Raw genomic sequence first — 22,298 nt, forward strand, 5'->3', positions numbered from 1 at the left:
TCCATCCTACCGGTAGACAAAGAAGGAGGTTTCGTGATTTTGCATAAGGCTAGATTTGGAGAAAAAGCCTTAGCTGCGATCGACTCTGTTTTCACCCGCCACATTGCCGTTTCGTTAGTTAGAGTAAAAAGTGAGGCCAAGAAAATATGTCAGAAGCTCGACTTGAAGAAGCTTTGCCCCACCATCGACCGAAGCAAAAATTTGAGTCTACAAATTATGTTCAGTGCGAAAACACACAAAACTGACTGTCCCTTAAGAGTAATAGTGTCGGAAAGGGGGACCTGGCAGAAGACTGTTGCCTTATTTTTACAAGAGAAGCTCAACTGGCTGACAGTTGACGACCCTTTCTTGTTAAACAACACAGAGGAAGTCATTAGGTTCCTAAATGAACACAACAACAATCGCCTTCTCTATTGACATCAAAGACTTGTATTATGCTATACCCCAAGAAAGACTTTTAATGTGCATTGAAGCCTGCATTGACTCTTTCGGCATTATAGCCTTCCAAAATGCTTCAGGAATGTCCCAAAGCGGTTTTCTTGAATTGCTTACAGTCTATTTGAAATCAACTTTCACCACGTGGGATGGAGACATCTACCCACAAACGAAAAATGTTTGCATTGGATACTGCATTGCGCCTCGCCTTAGTGACCTATACCTAGCACATCAGGACAACAACCTACCAAGGCGTTTGGACACTTCAAAAGTTCTGAAAGTGTTCTGCTACGCAGATGACTTTTTGATTTTCTTGGCTCCTGATGACAACGACATTTCAAGTACTGTGTCCAATGTCCTCTCGACATTTAAGAATTCTTTGGATCCCTTGGACATAACCCATGGACTTCCGGTTGAAGGGTCCCTAAGGTTCTTAGACCTCAGACTGTGTTTTCTTTCTCATCATACTTGTTGGACATACGCTCCGAGGGGGAAAAAGCCACTCCTCCATTTTCAATCGGCCCACTCCAGATTAGTTAAGAGGGGTGTAGTCAACCTGTGCCTTAAAAATCCAATCACAAGGTCATGCCCACATACTGTAAAAACCAGCTTTCATTCGCAGATAGCTAGGCTAGTATCAGGGGGGTACCCTAATCACGTATTAATATCTGTCGCAGAAAAACTTCTTCAGAAAATAAAAAATCCCAATTTAATCCAGCGTAACAGGAGGAACAGAAACCAAAGGCCAGCGGTTGTGCCTTATATTCACCACATTTCTCATGGTCTTAAAAAGATAGGCAACCGCGTAAACATTAACGTAGTATTTTCTGCTCCATGCAAGCTCTCCAGTTTATGTAAGAAAGTCAATTCTTCCTTTGATATGAAATTAGGTTGTACCAAGAAGCACCACTCCCGGTTTGTTCCATGCTCTGAAGGGGTGGTTTATGCCATTCCCCTCTCATGCGGAAAACAGTATGTCGGGCAGACCGGGGGGTGTCTCAATGACCGGTCACGAGAGCATCATTACAACATAAACAGAGTAATATCAGGAAATCTAGGCATCTATTGCCGGGATTGCAGGTGTTCGGCGGACCTGAATAACTGCACTGTCATTACCAGAAGTGGTAATCAACTGCCAAGAGAGATCATCGAAGCTGAAAAAATAGCCAGGTTGGACAACCAATGTGTTAGTGTATTATCCTTAGCTTTGTCAAAGAAAGAATAGACCCTTTCCGAAATTCAATGCCATCTGGTGGTTTGTAAAGCAGTTTAGGTTTTGCCATATCAATGGCGGAAATGAACTTGTATCGGCACCGTGACTTTCGCAAGTCAACGTCACGGAAGGAATTGTTCAGTGTGAGTTCTTTCTCGATCACTTTTAGTTCGATTGTGACCAAGAACCTGCATTCAGAACAAAGCTCCAACCCACTCAGCTACCTCCAAGAAATTCCATACGCCGAAGTGCTTTAAAGCCGATCGTGTGTCCCCCACAGATTGACTGAATCTGAGTTATTAGAAATAAACGCTTACGTATATAGCTCTTGTGTTCCATTTCCGCGTCGCGTCGTACTAATCCCCTGAATGTACAGGCCTCGCAAGATCCGCTGAGGGGCATCTTCAGCGTCTTCCTTTATCAGTCACTAGAAGGCCGCCATTGGTATGGCACAGATGCCGTTCCACAGATGATGATAGTGATAAAAGTGGCTTGACTGAATTTCGGAAAGGGTCTATTGGATTATCTAGAGATGTCATCAAAGCACCAATAGCGATGAGAAAATTTTTCGCTTAATTTTTAATTTTCAATTTTTTAATAGTATTTTTAGTTGTCTTTTATTTATTTAATTATTATTTATGTATTAATGTTTATTGGCTGTTTGGTCTCTGGTGTGTAAAAAATTGAAATTGTTCTCATTAACGGCAAAGGTGAAGAAGTTGAAGATTTGAGGAAGAAGAAATATAGGACGAAGTTGTAAGTCAGCGCTGCGAGTCTGTCTCCTTTTGTGGGCATGTGAGGGTGACTGTTCATCTTCGCTGTTCCATCAAAGCATGAATTAGCAACTTGCCCAAGCATCTACATTATCAATACCTATGAGTATTGCTGCATGAGGGAAAACAACACTTAGAAGAACAGAAATAAAATATGCTGAAGATATAAAAAAGAAATGCAGCGATACTGAAGCATAGGGCACTAGGGAATTGAAATAGAGATGAAGTCGTCAGGGGTATGTTGAAAGGAGTTATGGCGCCGAGGTTGTCCTTTCGCAATGCAGTATTATGCATGAAATCTGAAGTTCAGTCGAGTTTAGAGATCCGGCAGAGGGGGGTGGGCAGACTGGCACATGAGTCGTTGGGAACACACCAAATGAAGGAATGGAAAGAGACATGGCTGGGCGTCTTTCGAGGTAAGATAGACGATTGTAAGTTGAGATTTGAACAAAGGCTAGACACAATGAAGGATACACGATGGGCGAGAAAGGCATACAAGCATCTATATATCAAAAGTCTTAACACTAAATCGACAAACCGAACCCGGAAACTGAAATTCGAATTCCAACAGTCAAGTGCTGGGGCGTAGCAGACTGCCTCTATGCAAAAAGAAGTAAAAGAAGCCGAGAGACAAATATGGGAAAAAAGAATGCAAGGAAAATCAACTTTAACTACGCATAGGGGACGGAAACAGAAAATAACGAAGGAACATTGGTATGATAATTTACCGGGGAGCTTGTTGCTATTTGAGGCTAGAACAGGAGTATTGATGTCTAGGACATAAGGGAAAAAAAACGAGGAAATGGATACGCGGTGTGCCGTATGCCGAGGGGGAGACAAGACAGTAGAACATATGGGGTTGAAGGACGTAGGGCATCGATATCAATAAATATGCGGATGCCATGGGAAACAAAAAGACCTTTACGTAGAGTCGCACAGTCATATAGCGCCGAGGCCTGTGCTACAAGGCTCGCGCTGGTACACTTTTTCTGCGTGTGGTTAAGGATTGCAGTAGGTCGTGATCTTGACCAGCTCCCTGTAGGATTGTTAGAATTGATAAGCCAGATGAGTAGGACTTCTTTGGACGTCTCCGGTAGCGTAGGGTTGACGAGTGCGAGAGATTTCAGTTTCCAATAAAAATAAAAGAAAGAAAAATAAAGGAAAGAAGAATAAAGGCAAGAAAAATAAAGGAGAGCGTTTTCTGATAAGTAGATTCCTAGAATGTTTATTCTGTCTTCATCTCTTGTGCGTACGTTCTTCGCACACCCATCTCGTTAAAATTCATGTAAGATAGCAACTGCCGCCGCTTTGCCATTGAACGTGTCCGGCTTTATAAGTTCGTTCTCCTCGCATTATTACCGTCGTGGCTCCAAGCAAGCGCATCGTTTACTAATTTTGTAACAGCAGTATACGAAGAAGTTGCACAAACATTGACGTCACACTTTTGTCGCCACGTTGGTCAGACTGAGGGACGCTTCAGGGTTTTCGAACAAACGTTGAAAATTATGCAGTATAATGTTATATTTTGCTGTACACCTTAAAACGCGCTCTTTAGGTGCAAATTTTGTATTGGTGGAAACAAAAGTGATGACCACCCGGCAAGTTGACAGGCGTTTTGTTCGTGGAAGCTTTCTACTCCCGACCGGTAGTCCTAAAATATTTATAACTGGATCTATATCCTACACGGGGCTGCTGTCGACTGCACCAAAGGTAAGGTGTTGTAAATTTTTGTCTGAGGTCGACTCTTTGATCTATTAAAGCAAACTACTTTAATTGTCCGACATCGGGTACAGAAACGTCAACATCATTCGGGAGCCATTTCATCCATCTTGTCTTCTTGTCGTAGTGCACAGCTCGTGATCAAGCGGCCGTGGTCGTGGCAGCTCCAATGGCTTGGTTGCGTGCGTGCTTGCTCCTCTTGCTTCCCTTTCTGGTGTCCTCGCGCGCTCTGTGTGGTATGAAAGGGCGTGCCACCTACTGAGCATCACGCCTACCTGCTGGCGGTAGACGACGACATTAAAGATTCTTATACGTGGAACTCTGGCCTGTGGTAGCATCTCGTTCTTTTTTCGCCAACCTAACATGGTGTCAGACGTAGGATTTGAACCCACGCCCGGAACCGTTCGGCACCGCTCGGAGGAAATACACACAACGAACTTGGCCCAGCCGGCGAGATCTTGAAAATGACGTGAAGCCCTACTATCAATATCTGCATCAATTCACTGTTGAGGATGATCTACTTCTCTACGCCTCAAGGGTAGTGATCCCAGTCAAGTGCCAACCCGAACTCTTGAGACTTCTGCATGAAGGTCACTTCGGCATTGTAAAGACTCAAGCCAGAGCGGCAGGCTCTGTGTGGTGGCCAGGTCTACAAAAAGATGTGGAAAAGACAGTAAAAACGTGCCATTCCTGCACTGAAAAGTCAAAGAACAGGAAAATGTCTCTGCTTCCGACTGAATTTCCCGATAGACCGTGGCAGAGGGTGGCAATGGACCTCTTTTACCATGAAGGTCACTGGTGGTTAATTGTGACCGATTATTTTTCTCGGTACCCAGAAATCGCACGACTATAAAGTCTGACTACACAGGCAGTTTTCACGCACTTCAAGTCAATATTTTCCCGACACGGCATACCAGAGGTCGTTGTTTTCGACAACGGACCCCAGCTTCCTCGTGTAGCGACGTCTGCGTTTTTTACATTTGTCAGAGAAAATGGATTTAAACATGTGGCATTCAGCCCTCGCTATCCACAGAGCAGTGGGTTAGCGGAAGCTGCAGTTAAAATAATCAAAAACTTCGATGTCAAAAACGGGAGACCCCTACAAGACACTTCTCTCGTATCGAACTATACCTCTAAAGAACGGATACAGTCCTGCGGAACTCCTCATGGGAAGGCGGCTTCGAACAAACGTGCCTACAGCAAGCAAGATGTTACTTCGCGTCAGCCCCGACATTAATCGACTAAAGAAGTTTGAGAAAGAAAGTCGGGAACAACAAGAAAAGGCATACAATCGCCGCCACGGAGTTCGCGACCTGGCGGACATCGTGGATGGTACCGATGTCTGGGTTGTAGACCTCAAGAGAAGAGGTACTGTACACTGTACAGCACCCAGCCCAGAAGCCAAGGTCCTTCATCGTAGAAACGGATGAAGGCACCGTTCGGAGGAACAGGACCCATTTTGTTCCCTACATTGATCAAATCCCGGCGCCTGACTCCTCACACGAATGCCAAGATACCACGCGCGCCCACAGCAAGAGTGGCCGCTGCCTAAAACAACCTAGGCGGTACTCTCCTTAAGAAAGGAAGATGTGGTATGAAAGGGCCGGCCACCTACTGAGCAGCACGCCTACCTGCTGGTGGTAGACGACGAGATTAAAGATTCTTATACGTGGCACTCTGGCCTGCGGTAGCATCTCGTTCTTTCTCCGCCAATCTAACACTCTGAATAGTTCCAACATAAGTATTTGCAATTTGAGCGATCTTAATCGTTTTTATTTTACGCCATCTCAGGTATCGTCTTTCTCTTCTCCTTTGTCTTTAACCTTTATCCTCTAGTATACTAAAATGGTGTCATCGTGCAAAGTGGCCATCTCCAGGAGAAGTATATCAATTTTCTACGTGCTGTGTATTTAAGCTGTGTCCAAATCCGCAAACAAAAAGGGCACATTGAGTAAGTTCAAACTTCACTAAATATTGTTAAGATCGAACGTTAACTAAAAACTGCTATATTTCAACCTAAAGCACTACACCCAATTCAAGGGATGGATGAACAAGGGCGCATGAACCCAACCAACACAACCAAGCTAGGGGTCCTATCTCTTGCCTGGAAAGCGGGTAAAAATTAAAGTGCGTCATTGGTCTTTCTTTCAGTTTGGTTACAGGGTTCGGGTATAAATGTCTAACTTGCAACAACAGTCCTGCAGTGTTTTGGCTTAATGAATTCAAAACTAGCCAAAAATTACCCCATTTATAAGGGGGTTAGTCAAATAAGTCTTGAAACTTATAGGCCAATTTTCATCTTGACAGTTTTTTTTTCTGAAATATTCCACAGTAGAATAAAACTTCCCCTCGATATATATTTTTTTAACAAAGTACAATGTAATATCAAATGCACAATGCGGGTTTGAAGAGAACAAAATCCACGTAACAAGGTCTACTAGTGATTCAGGACATAGTAGTTGCAAATATTGAAAATAAGCTGCTCACAGTTGTCCTGTTTTCAAATTCGAGGAAAACGTTTGACGACATTCAACTCAATATTTTAATAAAGAAAGAAATTGGGAATTCTGTAACTCGCGGTGTCACACCCACATTAATAAATGGCTACTTAACCAATTGTTTGCAGTACGTCAACATTGGCAGATTATAGTATCAAATAATTTGGAAAACACGGCATGGCGTCCCGCAAGGCTCTCATTTTAGGCCCGTTACTTTTTCGTGTTTACATATTTTATATCGTGTTCCTGCTACTCCGAAATTATTAATGTATGCACACGAAACTTATGTTGTTCTTATTAAAGCTACACAACAATGTGTAAAGGAAAGAAAAAAACGTTAATCTTTTGAAGGTTTCCGAATTGCTACGATGTAGCATACTACAAGTCTAAACAAGCGAAACTAAGTATGTGCTTTTTAAACTAGCAACAAAATTTTTTTATAGACACACTCAATAATATGGTTTAAAGTGTACTATTAGAGCAGGTAAGTGAAGAAAAAAATTTGGGCGGGAAATAAATTGAAGAGTGAATTACCTTGAGTTATAGGAGCTCTATTCGTAACTTAAAAACCGTGGTTCCTGGATGCACGTTACAACAATGAATTACTCTCTATTTCCCTAAAAACAAATGTTGTGGAAGTCTAATTTCGGGTACAACAGCAATGTCTAATAATAGAAAATTACTAACGCTACAAAAATGTTCTAAAATAATTAAAAAACATAGGATTGCGGACTTTATCAGTTAACCTAAATATTAATTGATTAATGCTTTCATCGTGATTAATTTATTTCTCGCTTTAACTTTGAACAAACAACTAAAACTTCAGCGCTTTCACCTAGCATACGTGAACGAGTACACCTGTATGAAGAGCAAACTCTAGGTGAAATTTCAGCCTAAACTAAACTGTAGGGACGAGATTTGAAGCTCTAAACAAACGGAAAATAGTAAACGTGCCCCAGCCACTTGAACACCGTGCAAGTGTCCGTTTAGCGCAGTAGAGACTGTTGTGAAGAATCAAATGAGTTCGCTATTGCCGGAGAATATCAAACTTTTTCAGCTCTCCAGCTGAAGTGTTAATGTGTGATTGTGGGTGTCTTTTAACTGTTCTTAAATACACATTAATTAAAATATGAAATGGTACATTGCCCCGTTTATCCCATTCTGCAAAAGCAAAAAAAAAGTAATTTGGACGGTACTTTAAGTAGTTTGCGAGGGAATGAACAAAACAAATTAATCGATTTATTAATCGATTAAAGAGTGGCGATTAATCAGGCTAAAGTTTTTAATCGACGCCCAGTCCTAGAAAATTATAGAGGGAACATAAGAGAACTGAGAACTCAGTTCTCTTATGTTCCCTCTATATAAATTAAATAGATATAATTTATTCGAATTTATATTCGAATTATATAATATAAAATTATATTATATTAATATACAATTTAATATAATATTAAATTATATATTATTATATTATATTATATTATATAATAATACATTATATTACATTATAACATTATATTAAACATTGTATTTTGAAAGCAAATCAAGTATACTATTTTAAATTTCTACAATTTATTTATAAAAGAAAGTTCTATGTTACTGCCGACGAAACGTCGAAGACACCGTTATTATGCAGGAGACCTGGTTGTTAATCGACGTACTAAACCCCGAGACGGAGGCAAAAAAAGGAGAAAACAGACAGTTTACTAAATCTTGTTTATCACGCTTTCTTAATACAGTCAACCAAATCTAGCGTCCCCTCACACATTTGTACACGCTCCACATCGTCTGCTAAAGTTCTTTCTTTCTTTCTTTTTTTTCATTATTTGATCTTTTTTTGATACCACCGAGAGGGAAGCGTGATGATGCCCCCCTCCCGGTGGAATCGGGAGGGGGGGCATCATCACGACTCTTTCCCCATGGAACTAAAGGCGTGATAATGCCTGACCAGGTATTTGCCCCCTTTACAGTTCTTAAGCAACATTGCACATATCTTTGTAAAAAAAAAACAAAAAAAAAACGTAAATTTATTTCAGAAAAGTTTATAAAAGTATGCACAAACTGCGATTAAAAAAAAATATACACAACACTCAAAACGTTTCTTAACATAAGCAAAAACATACACACACTTCAGAGAAGTCTATAAAAGGATACTAAAACTATGCGATGAAAAAATATACTACAACATTGAAAGCTTTTTAGCACAAGCACTGAAATCTCAAAATCTCTAACTTAAAAATATACTAAGGAGAAACAAAGATATATAATGGTTACATTAAATAGTAAATACTAAAAATCTATGCCACTGGCCCGCCAAAAGAACCGATTCATATTTTTTTAATCCTACAAAATTTTAATTACAGTTAATCTGATCTTCGATGTTAGTTAAAATGTTTGAGACTTGATTTGTTTTTGTAATTTGTGCGGATTTTGGTGGTCGTCTCATTGTAGCCTGAAATGTTTTATTGTTTCTGCAGAGTTTGAATAGGTCTTTCACTTTGTGTTACTTGGAACAATTTAGTGTATTAGATTCAATTTTCCATCAGTAGGTAATATTTGTCGAATAGTGGGTTGGTGGGAAGGTCTCTTGGCTTCCACTGTAGTTCTCAAATATCCGTAGAATTTTTTTAAAGACAATTAAACAGATCTTAAAGTAAAATATTGAATAATATATATATATATATATTGCCATGAGGATATTAGGTTTTGTATATTATATGAACATTTTACTGCTAGGGACAGCTCAGACTTCAGATTATTTACGTGAGTGCTCCAATTTAGTTCCTGGTTAAATCATACACCAAGAAAATCTTGTTCAGTAACTTCTATAACTTCGTTTGATGTTACCATATTACTGTTGTCGCATTTATTTGTAGGAGCGAGAACCATATACTTTTTTTTAAACTTTTAGTAGCAATTTGTTATATTGAAGCCACACTCATAGATCGGTAAGAAGGCTATTTGCCATAAGTTCTAATTACGCTTTTGAAATTGAAGAAAAAATGCGTTACTATTGTCTGCGTACACGACACCTTCCGGGGCTCCCATAATAGTTGTGATGTCGTTCCCATAAAAAAAATAAAAGTGGGCCCAAGATTGACCGTCATTCCGTGACCCTCATTCTCAGGCGATCCTTTTTTCTCCTACTGACCCCCCTTGAACCCTCACACAAACCAAGGTCACCCGTACACACTGTCAATCATCTAAGCGCTACCCGTTTTCCTTTCTTTATTTGCTCGCACCCGCAAAAATGTTCTTGTTGCTGCATCGTCATTGAGGGCTAACATGTAGAATTCCCCACTGAAGCAATCCTAAAGGCTTCCTCTAACACTCCTTTTATACAACTTTTTTCGTTGAACAAGACCACAGTAGCGTCCCAGTCCGCCGCACTGTTACAAGGTCAAACGCTCTTTGACTAAGTGTTCTGCATTTCGTGAAGCCCAGATAAAAGCGTGGCCGCGAGGCTCGACTCTGATTGGCCAGTGGGGGGGGGGGGGGGGGGGGGGAGGCTATCGCAGTAAGAGAGCGTTTGCGACAAGCGGGAGTCAAAAAAAGAAAAAAGGCCGACAGGAGAATAATTTTAACCACCCTTCCCTTTTACCCTCTCCCACTGCTATCTTGACGGCGGGGAGACTCCATTTGTTGCTGCAGCTTGGGGCTGGATAAGCCGGGAGCTTATCCTGGCTTATCCAGCACCAAGATGCCGGAATAAAAGGAGTCCCAACTTCGTCAAGATAGCAGTGGGAGAGGAGGAAAAGGGTAAGGTGGAGAGGAGGAGTTTCCTACCTCGCGGGAACACGTTTTGTAGGTCGGACTTTAGGAAAGTGTATTTCCAACATGTCACTACACATTTATTTTTCTTTATTCCCATTGTCACGACACATCGGCCTGTGTTGAGGTGCTATTTGGCGAGAAAGCCCTGCGGGGCATCCGCTCTACGTCCGGCAGATAGCAACTTGAGACGCTCTGTCGCACGTTTTACCGTGAAACGTTCTTTGGTTAGGTGTTCCGCATATTGTGAAGCCCAAAAAAAAGCGTGGCCGCGAGGCTCGACACTGATTGGCTGGCGGATGGTAGAGGAGCAGTAAGGTGCTCGACGCTGATTGGTTAAAGGGTGGTCATATGACCAGAAAGCTAGGCAAGGAGGAGCTAGACCATTTGTGCGCACTGAGGGAGAGGAGCTCGAGAGTATGAAATGCTCTGGAGGATCGCCAGGCTTATCAGCCTCATTAGCGGTAGCATCGCTTCATTCTAGGAACAACTGTCGAGTGTAGACGTGAACGCAGGCGTCTGGCGTCCGAAGACTCAGATTATTGCTAAACTTTCTGACACTAAAACGTTTCACGTATGCTACCCAATTGCCTAGCGATTTGCCGTAATTTTTTTTTTTAAATCCTTGAAGGTGTTTTGCTAATTCGGAGTTAACAAAGTTATTTTTACAGCTCTGTTATTCTCGCTGAAACGTTCATTTACGCAATGTTTAGTATGCCCGACATAAAAAAATTCACGTGAAGTTGAAATGTCCTCTAGCGCAGCCTCCGCTTGCGATTCACATGGGGACCTTGAACGCTGGGCTGAGCGACGTGGAGAGGGGAAGAAAAGGGTGGGGAGGGGGAAGGCGAAGCGCTTGCCTTGCCACAAGGGAGTCAGACTGATGTAGTAGCGACGGGGTGAGACTTGAGAGAGAAGGGGTTTTGTTCACCTCGGGCGGGTTGCGCCACTATAGCTGAATTTACTTTATATTTACTCGAGTAATAGCTGCACTGTTTATGAAGAAAACGTAAGGGTTCGCTTTTCCGCGGAGCACGCGGATTGCCAATCACCGCGATCGACAGCATGATTCCAGCGGTTTACAGGACAGAGATAACGTGTTCGCGCGAAGATACCATCTGTGAAGATTGCATTTGTATGGAGACTCGTGTTCTTGATCTGGTTATTCGCTATGTTATTTATGCGCAACGTGATGATCGGCTGTATATGTGCTTTGAGGGAAAGTAGACGCAAGGGCCTTGTTCATACATAGTGCGGCTATTACTCGAGTAAATACGGTAGTACGGTTTTGTCTATGATATGAGGCTTTTGACGCACTTAACTCATGTTCAAACAATATTTATAAAGGATAGCCTTAGATTGAACACATAATAGAACATCTTGACAACGTATTACAATGCACCCAGGTTGGCGTCACGCCTTAGTTCCCATGGCCGCCAACCCGCGGCTGCAAATCGCGAAAAATTCCCGTTCTTGGCTTTGGTATTGCAAAGCGGAATCTTGATGTGTCACAATAATAAAGCTGTTTCTCCATCCCTTTTGGTAAGATAAACAACGTAAAAATTAAAAAAAGACTGGAAATTTGTTTGAACTTAAATAGTTGCATCGCCCCTTTGACGGACAGCGACGCCCTAGCTTCCCCACTACCCTTCTTGAACGTTGGGTGCATTTCACGTTCGAACAGGACCTCAATGACTTTCTTTTTAGTTGCTTTAGATATTCCTTGCACGGCCGAAGGAAACCTTCAATTGCCGTCCTGACCTTGTTCTGAAAATCCGTTGTTAGGCAGAAGCGCTCATCAACCAGACACGTCTTCTGCAATAGAGATATTTCTTTAGCTTCAAATTATTTCTTGAGCAAAGCGACATTTTTAGGTTCCTTTTATCTAACCCATTGTCATCGGTAGCTAACGTTGACGCAGTCCCAATCGGCTGATTAATGCAGCCTTGTTTCTCGGTTGGCGGGATTTTTGCAGCGAACTGACTGCTCGACACTACGTCTAGCTGTGACGGGTCTACCTTCAGGCAGAACATTGGTCCTTCTCTAAGAGAGAGGCAGATTGCCTAAAGATCATCACATTCTAGAGGCTGACCACACTCTCCTGCTTTGTCTAAATCCACCCTTTGCTTAAGCTATTTTTCTCTTGATCGTCAACAATTCTTTTCTCTTTTGTCCTCCCCTGTTTAGAAAATATACCCAAGAGAACCTTGAAATCTGACGCCTCTGAATAGCGTCCAAAAAGGCTCACATTGCTGTAGAAATTTTTTATGCTAATTCGAGAGAGTTTTATCGTCGTATACGTTGCGTGATGTTGCTCGAAGTACCCGGACTAATTACGGAAAGAGAAGATCGCAATATCAAGTAATTAACTTGATGAATAACACACCCGATATAAGTTATGGCACGATCATTTACGATATTTAAAAGAAAATGCATAGCACTACTGGTGGGCAGAGATATAAAATTTCAATAATATGTGCATATCATTATATTACAGATAAAAAAATAACGTATAGAGTTTCTGTTCTTGATGCTGTAAGGGGTTTTTCGTTATCGGCTTGAATTCATATACTCCATTCATGTTTCGTGAGTATTTTGCATTTCTTTGTTTTATTGTTATTTATATATATTTATGTTATCTGGAAGAGGCCGATAACTATTTCTGAGTTTGTAAATTATAACCCATTGCAATTTTTTGGCTAATTTATGTAGGCACTTGTGAACTTTAAGGGAGCAGTGCCTTGTGAGTCTTCTTAGCCTTTTGCACTGGCTCCTTTTTGGAATCCCGCCCGAAAGAAAACAAAATTAAATAAACGATTTATACATATACAAAATATAAAAGTTTTTTTTTTAAACACTGTGTTTACTCAGGGTTCTACCTTATCTCATTTGATTAATGCGAATAAATTCTGGATCTTACCTATTCCCCACCCGGCAACGTAGATTGGAGCGTGGTCAGGAGGGTCTTCCGAGTCATCAGGAAGACAGATCGGTTGTATATAGTCGGTGAAATTAACACTTTCTTTGAGCTTTATTAGTGCAATGTCCTTCTGTGAAAACATTGTTCAATTGTGGCCATTATGAACAAGTGATAATACAAAAATAGGACTGGATTCTTCTGTCGACCAAGTACTTACGGGCATCACCGTACAATCGTTGCTTTGATGCGCAGCACATACTTCATCTACGTCGATGAATACGCCTTCGGAAACTGGTTCGTCAGAGTATTGCGCATTCTGACCAGTGTCAACTTCGTATTGAGAAAGATTATTCGTGTCGTAGTATGCTTCGTAATCCTCGTCGAATTCAAAACTAAACATCGAAACTACAAAACCAGAATTATTTTTCGGGGGTTTTCTTGAAGTTCCGAGGAAGACCGCAAAGCTCGCCGTCTCACGAGCTCTAACAAAGGAAAGAAGGAAAAGAAAATGAAAGGGTTCTTGTAAGATAAACAACGCCACAATCCCTCGCTTTCAACGAACATTATAATTTGCGTATGATGAGGAAGGCGTACCTCGCGGGTCAGTGACCTACACCTTCCTTATCACACGTGCGTTTGTAAATATATACAGGGTGTTTTTTGTGTTTTTTTTTAACTTAATAGATTTGTTAAAAAAAAACGTAAAAGTTACACTTATATGGTTTGTGCAGGTGCGTTATACGACCAGGGGAACATGGTATAGTGGGCTAGTCGTAACGATAATTGGGCTAATTAATAAAAATTCGTTAATCAACTTTTTAAATAATGAAAATAGACATGTGGTTCCAATTACAAACTTGCTCAGCGTTATCGAAAACCACTAAATCAAAACTTTTTAGAAAGATATGAAGCAGGGGAAACATTTTAAAGCGTTCTGTTGAAACGTTTCATTTGGACGAGTTACTAGGTTTCAGTTTCTTATCGGCGCATCTCTGAGCCCATGGTCCTGCTTCCCAGTGGCTGAGAAGCGCAACGCACGTACGCCCTACTTCCTCTGATCCTACGAGGGAGCCGAGGGGGTGGTTTCGCGCCGCGACCACCAGGGAGCAGGACCGCGGCCGTAAAAATGCGCTTCGATAAGGAACCGAAACCTAGAAACGCGTCCAAAATGGGCGCTTTTTCAGAACGCCGTAAAATTCTGCCCCTGTCTTCTACCTTCATAAAAAGAGTTGATTTAGTGGTTTCCAATGGCGCTCAACAAGTTTCTAATTGGCACCATAACTCTATTTTCATTAATTGAAAAGTTAATTAGCGAATTTTAATTAATTCGCCGACTGATCGTTACAATGAGCCCCCTATAATATGTGCCCCTGGCCGTATAACTCACCTGCACAGACCGCATAAGGGTAACTCGGTATATGCTGTTGATATACATTTGTTGATGTATATACTATTCTACATTACAGGGAAGGCCTTAAAGAGTACCGCGAAACTACCGGCCCATGCATCTATTAACAACTGCACATAATATTTTTCTCACTGAACAGAGTAATAAAATGCTTAGATGGGCCAGTTGGTACATCGTGGGAAAATAAGCGCCAAAAAAACACGGACAAAGAGTAGATTGACAACGACACAGGGCGCACTCTCAACTGAATTTATTAGGAAAAAACACAAACTTATATACCAATGGGAGCACACTATCAGACACCACACGTCACGTTAGTCTCCGCCCAGACCACGTTTCAAATATTCAAACTCATTCGTAGACAGAGCCAATGATGTATCGCTAGTGCATTTTTTACCCCTTCTCCTAATCTCTCCCAGAAGAACTCCGTGTATTGGGCGGCGGTCCGAAGGTGCGTTCTGTATGCGCTCTCCGCTGAAGCCTCTCCAACTCCGCCTGCGTGACACCGGATCCTCAGGCAGTCCCTGTAGCGTTCCACTTGTTTCCACGTCTCGGAACGGAGAATTCTGCACATTCTTTTGACGTGACCAGTTGACGGCTGGGTTCCATTGAAGAGGGACGTTATTTCGCTCGGGCAGGTGCCTCGACGAATGGCATACGAGTAAATGGCATACGAGTAACAGAGTAAATTGCAAATAAGACGTAATGATCGCAAACACTATAAAAGATGTCACATACATTGTTATGGGGTCAACTTCAAGAACCCCATTGCATATCGTGAATTAAAGTTTCCATTTATGCGCACAAACTATCTCGAACCTTAAATTTTTTTGTGTGTGTTTCGGCATCAGAAATGTTATCGGCGGATGAATTGTTTTGTGATCTCGTCGAAAATGGAGACGTTCGACTGACACCGTTCTGCTCACAAAAAGTTGCATTCAAGAAATTCGTGTTTCTGGTTTCTAACTTCCCATTTCTCACACACGAGAAAGCTTGTTCGTTTTTATATACAGGCTGTTCTTAGAAACACGGGTCAAATCGTTCGTCCTAAAACTACGTATCGCAATGAAAAGATTGATGCCCTAGTGGTCTGTGCCGAAGGGCACATTGAGAAATACTATTAGCGTTCAGTATAATTGGGTAAAATTACTTTTAGTAAATTTCTTTTTAGTTATTAACTTCGAGGCACGGTTTCAAAAAGAAGCTTGACGCGAATCTTCGCCAACTACCAAATTCACCATAAAAAATTACATGAGTCACGTGCAGCAATTTTACGGAGTTTCGAAAAAATTGCTTAAAGTGATTGTCCGGTCGAAACCGGAAGTACTTAAGTTTTTTGCGCTCGTTACGTCGAGGGAGCCTTCATGTACGCAAACATCATTTTTATGTTGATATATGATATCCCGTTATTAATTAAACCTTTCATGAGCGTATGTACGAAAGTGTACCCCGAATTTCGCCAGTGTCAATGACTGACATCCGTAGCTGCTGCGTGACGTCACAAAACGCAAAGGTTTGTCGGATGGTCGGGATAACAAGCTTTGGTCGATGGATGTATTGTATTTTGTTTCGAATTATATAGTCTCCTAGGCTCTACCCTACTGAAATACGGTTCTTTTGATGCAGTTCCCAAGCGTGTGCAAAAAAAGTCACGCCTTTTAGCAGGATATTACTCAAAAACAGCCATAAGCTTCGAGCAAACGTACGCCGTTTCGAGCGAACACAACTGCGACGGCCGCCGATCGAGCTAGGAGCGCTTGCAAAGCAAAGGATGCAGATTTCGCCTCTGAAGTGGCAACTAGGTACACGAACCGGCATCTGGGTACGAATTTCTGCGGATCCACTGGATCGGTGATGAGGCTGCGGGTCGTTCCCTCAGAGGCGATGTCCGCGGGTCGAAGGCAAACGGCTAATCGTTTAAATGCATCTTGTCACTTGACTTCGACGAGCTTAGTGAATCGTAGCCACGCTCTTTTTTCACATGCGGGTAAAACAGAATTCGGCTGCACGCGTGCTAAATACAACTTCTGGCATCCTTTCCAGGTGGTCTAGCTGTTGGTTTCGGTTTCGTTGCATAATAAAAATTATTGATCCGATATGGGCGAGGAGTGGATGGACGCAGTTTAATATCGCTAATACAGCATCACACCTCAACTTACGAGCCTTCTGTCCGCTTAGAGCTCAGTTCGTAGCTCTCATTTGTGAGATGATTGCTGCATAAGCGGGATCTCGATCTTGACGGGAACCCAGTGCCTACGCACGGCGACGGTCCATTTTGCTCGTCACTGCACGTCTGGCGGAAAAGTGCGGAACGTCATGTCTTGGCTCGCATGTGCTGCCCGGTGGTTGCGGCACCCAACCGCGCAACAAAAATCTCACCCAACCACAAAACAAGTCCAGCACAACGACAGAAACAAAGCGCGCTGAGGCGTTCACTCGCAGCTAAACGACGAGACAGAAATGCTCGCTTTGTGTCGTGTGACGTCAGAGTTCCAGTGTTGCCACCGAAAGCAGCGTTTACGCTAGAGTGCGATTGGAGCAGTATAAATTCAATTACTCATGCAGAGGGGCATATAAAATTCAGATTGTGCACGTGCGATGGGTCTCGAGGCAATAACAATGATATTCAATTGTTTTCTCGAATACAAAATTTGACCGGACAATCCCTTTAATCTGGACGCGTTTCCAGTTTTTGGTTTCTTATCAAAGCGCATCAATCCCTCCCCCTCATTGCGAAAACGCACAACGTGCTTGCGCTGCCATGCATCACACGCAAAGGTACGTCTTCACACTTGCCCCGACGTCAAACGGGCAAACTTCATGTGGCAGTCAACAGGCTTTCTTATCTATTCTCCGTGTCGCTAAAACCATGCAGTACAGTCAAAGCTACAGGGGAAAGAGCGTATGACAACCCGTTCAAGTTGAGGGAGGAACAGGAGGAACGGGAGAGAAAGGCTGGGGTTTCCCAACACCTCCTAAAAATAAGGCCGTAGCGCTCTTGTCGTGACGTCGCAAAGGAAGGCCATCGGAGGCGCGCGTTGAAACGAAGGCAACGCGAGTGAATCGACCTTCGTAACGCGCTTTTCGTCACATACGCGTGTCTTATTTGCTAACATGAAAGCTGCACATTGAAACGGGTCTAAGAAACACTTTATTACACGTGCAAAACATTACACCGCTAAATAATCGATGCGAAATGGCACGAGGTATGCGTAGAAGACGTCTGTAGAAAAATGTGATTGTGTTAAGTAGAAAATATTGAGTCACGCAATTATTGCTGTAGGAATGTATATTTTATACAGAAATATTTCGACAAAATGGCGAGACACGCAGTGATTAGACACAGCAATACAGATCAGTTAAAAATCAGGTAGACGTAGCCAACGCGGACACGGCTCGACAAGTGTCACTTACGATCATGTAAGCGATGTTATCACGTGCAGTCACCGAATTAGAATTGATGTAATTTCGATCGAATGACAATATGGGGCCGACAAATCAGCTTGCGACGCTCATATGATCACTCAAAACAGCGAGCTGATTAAATCCCGTATTATTTAATCAAAATATATTAACTTTTTCGTATTTTGTATACAATTATAACGTATTTTGTATACAATAATACTATTACCTTAATACAGTTAAGATTTTAGTATAAACGCGGTAAAGGCAACAAAGTAACATTAGTATAAATAAACACATAAGCACAAACAACGCACTTTCAATAATCACACCAACGTGTTAATTACCTTCCAGTAAAAACTAGAATATTACCACGCATATTTACAAATGTCGACGCAATAGCAAACGGATAGCGACGAAGAACAAAATTCCATTCTATCACGAGATTAAAAAAAAAAAATCGACTGCAGCACTTTACTTGCGTCTTACATGACAAAGAAAGGCCGTAAATAAGTTGTTCCTCACCTGTCGATCCTATCCATACGTCCCACACGATCCATCACGAAAATATTTGAACACGAACTTCTAGAAGTCTATTTCTGTCTAGAAAGAGGTCATCGGCCAGTGTCATTGTTGACTAGTTGCCACACACGTCACTCAGACCGTAGTAGCAGGACTTGTTTCGCGAATCCACGAAAATGCCGTTGTATCAAGCAAACACACACAAAAAAAAAAAAGCTACCCGAGACCGCGGTGACGACAAAAAAACGACAGGTAGGAGGATCAAAAGAACCCCACACACACACACACACACACACACACACATACACACAGACGAGAGTAGCACCAGCAGTGTGGGACGAGAGGCTTAACATTGTCGACCCACCTCTTGCTCGTGTGCGCTCCCTCCCTCCGGCGATGACTGGATTTTTTTTTCGGTTCCTTTCCCTTTTGAAATGTCTCAGCGTTCCTCCGCAGTCAATCAGCAGCTCACACACAACGTACATTTACCAGAATCAGAGCCCGTACGAGGGTAGAAGATGTCGCATCGGAAATTCGGAGCCGGTTCATTCGAGAAGTGTGGGGAGCTGCGGGACTGCGCGTAGTCCCGCGGTTACGGGGATAATCATAAATATAAATTTGGTACTTTCAACTTTGGTAACGCGTTGTATATTACGTTTATTTTATATATATATATATAATAAATTGTACAAGACTGCGCTTTTAAAACGTGCATTAATGTCGGATAAACGCACACGAACATTACCGTGCCGCTCGAGAAGAAACTTTTTTTTCACGTCGATATGCGTCGACAGCATAAATTTTCTCACGTAGTTGCGCCATGGCCTTCTTTCCTCCGACATTGTAACGTACCCACTCGGAGCGCTACGGCCTTATTTCTAGGAGGTGTTGGACTTCCCCGTTCCTCCTTTCCCTCCTCTTGAACAGGTCGGGACACAGTCTCTCTTCTGCAGCTTTGGCTGTACTGCACGGTTTTAGTGAGACGGAGTATAGCCTCTTCTATGTGCGCTGCATGGTGACGCACGCACGTTGCGCGTCTTGAACGCGGGGAGCGGGATTGCTAGAGCGGACCTTCGCTCCGGTGAGGAACCGAAACCTAGGAACGCGACCAAATTGTGCATTTTTTTTTTTTTTCTGAACGCCGTAAGATCCTGCGCGTGTCACTATAGTTGTCGTGTGGGTGGATTTAGCAGTTTTCGATCATTCGCTTCAAGTTTCTAGTTGAAAGCATACATTTAAGATTAATAAATCGTATTTGAATTACTGAAAAGTAATTAATTATATTATTATGCTGAACGCTAATAATTTTCCTTAATGGGCCCTTTGGCACACGCCACTACGACATCAATCTTTCTTTTTTCGATGTGTAGTCTAGGCAGGAGCGATTTCGCCAGTGTTTTCAAAAACACTCTCTATATATTATATAATATCGCCTACTAGCTTTGTTATACTAATACTCAATGGGAGTGAGAAAATCACTCCTATTTAAAAAAAAAGTAACAAATGTGAGGTTCTCTGGTATCGACTGATGTTTAGAAAATACAAAACATAGTGGTAAAGCCGAAGATTAAAACGTAAAAAAAAAACTAGAAAGAAAAAAAAAAGAGGAGGTGGACTTCTTTTTTTACCGTTCTTTTTTACTTTGTTTACGCCCCAGTCCCAGAATCTTCCGCTATGCTCCATATACATCTGCTCGCCTGCAGCATAAGCAATTTTTTTTTTTTTTTATAAAGCAGCGAGCGTATGGAACGTTGGACCTTTCTTTATATTGTTCAATTCGCTTTACAGTCACAGGGGACTTCGTACTGTAACGAGAGGACGGAGCTAACATTATTTCTATTATATCGATTCTTTTTTTATGATTGGTGCCTCAGAGTGACTTGATTGATTCGTGTTACTGCTTCGATTAATTTGGTTGAGATTTTTTTTTTGATCTTCGAAAATCCTTGAGACTAAGAAAAACGGAAGAAAAGGGGATACCACACACAGAGTATAAAACACCACTAAGGTTTATTTGCCAGCCACACGTTAAATAGCTTTCCATCCTCGCCACTTTTATACACAATTTGCTCCAGACACGAGGGAACCGAACGATCTATCCCCACACGTCCCCCCAAACATCCCGTCACTCCGCACACAGATGTGATATTCCGGTGCTCCAAAACGCAGCCGCAAAGCTGCCGCCTGCCGACCGCCAGAGCCACTGATGCACCCCAAACCGTTCTCCTTTTCAAACAAAACTCCACCGAGACCCTCCCCTCCCATCTCCTCAAACCAACAGCAAATAAGACACCATAAAGCGGCAATTTTTAGAAAACCTCTGAGTATTCTAAGAACCGGTCCCCGTTTTCTTATATATCCCCCTTCCCTCACTCTTCTCTACCCCTACTCGTGCACCTCGAAAAAAAGAAAAAAAAAAACACGAGAAGGACAAATTGTTAGCGCACCAAAATAGCAATAATACAAAGACAACATGACCAATTCTTCATTTCCCGCTGTACGAAAGTAGGACCCTAGACGTAATAAAGACGCTCTGTTTATCCCAGACACTGGCTACACAAGATACTCTAACAGCCTCTCTCAGCAACCTTTTTCCAGAGTCATTTTTCTTACATAACATTTTGACCTCACACCACTCAGGGACACATTAATTGCATTCATCTACGCCTTTGGCAATCTCCGAATTGTGAGCCCTTGAGCTCACTTCTCATTTGTGTTTCATCAGCCCGTCATTAATACACCTCCCTATTTGACCCACGAACGTAAACCTACACGCAAAAGGGATACCGCAGATTGCCCCTTCAGAGCACTGCACTTCACGGTTTCTGCGATTTCTGGCGCAACCTCTCCATCCGCCCGTAAACGGGAATTAGCCTGCTCAGTTTGAAATCGGTTCTGAAGACGATCGTTAGATTAAGTTTCCCGCAATCGCCTTCAAATAGTGTGAAACTGAGCAGTAGTACGGTGTGCGCACAACCTGGTCTAACCTCCACACCGTACGCCTAAAAGACCCTCTCCGCTAAACTGATCGATACCGTTTGTTTAGCCTGCCTTTGTCAACCTCACAACATGAGCCTGCACAGCGACGCCTACCTTGTGTGCGCAGGACTTTTCACCGCATTATTTAGTAACCACGAAACTACATCCCGCATGACCTTTTTGGCGTAACAATTTAAGTACGGCAAAACATACTTGGGTTGACGTTTCCGTACCGCCAACACAGTTCCTTTTCCAAAAAACAACTGAATATATAAAAACTGCAGTGACACAACCTTCGAAGCTCACAAACAACTTTAAGCTCCGGTGCTGCCCTTACTATGAAATTAAAAAAAAAAATGTAACAATGCACTATACTCCGTTCCACCTTCAGTCTGAGCGCAGTGTACGCCACAGGCCCTCCCAGCCGATCCAGCGCCGGGAGAAAATCGCGTGACCTGCCGGTTGGGCAGAGGGACACAGGGAGCTCAAGGTCACATGACACTCTCTCCACGCTGGATTGGCTGGGATTACTCCTATCGTCCGCTGCGCTCGGACTGAAGGTGAAACGGAGTATACCATTTTTCACTCAAAATGACATCCACGTAGCGCCTGATCAGAGCAAAATCTTTCTCAAACTCTTCCAAAAACCACTGCACTT

The 22,298-nt window shown here is 42.4% G+C and overlaps 1 protein-coding gene across 1 annotated transcript in view; it reads right to left on the bottom strand.

The window, feature by feature from the left end:
- Positions 1–22,298, bottom strand: part of LOC115326954 (enteropeptidase) — a 52,945-nt gene that overhangs the window by 25,193 nt on the left and 5,454 nt on the right. The window contains 2 exon segments of the mRNA XM_042292054.1: positions 13,330–13,459; positions 13,547–13,811. Coding sequence (XP_042147988.1) covers positions 13,330–13,459; positions 13,547–13,811 — 395 coding nt within the window.

This window comes from Ixodes scapularis, unplaced genomic scaffold (genome assembly GCF_016920785.2).
Source record: "Ixodes scapularis isolate PalLabHiFi unplaced genomic scaffold, ASM1692078v2 PGA_scaffold2__306_contigs__length_199485367, whole genome shotgun sequence".
NCBI lineage: Eukaryota > Metazoa > Arthropoda > Arachnida > Ixodida > Ixodidae > Ixodes > Ixodes scapularis.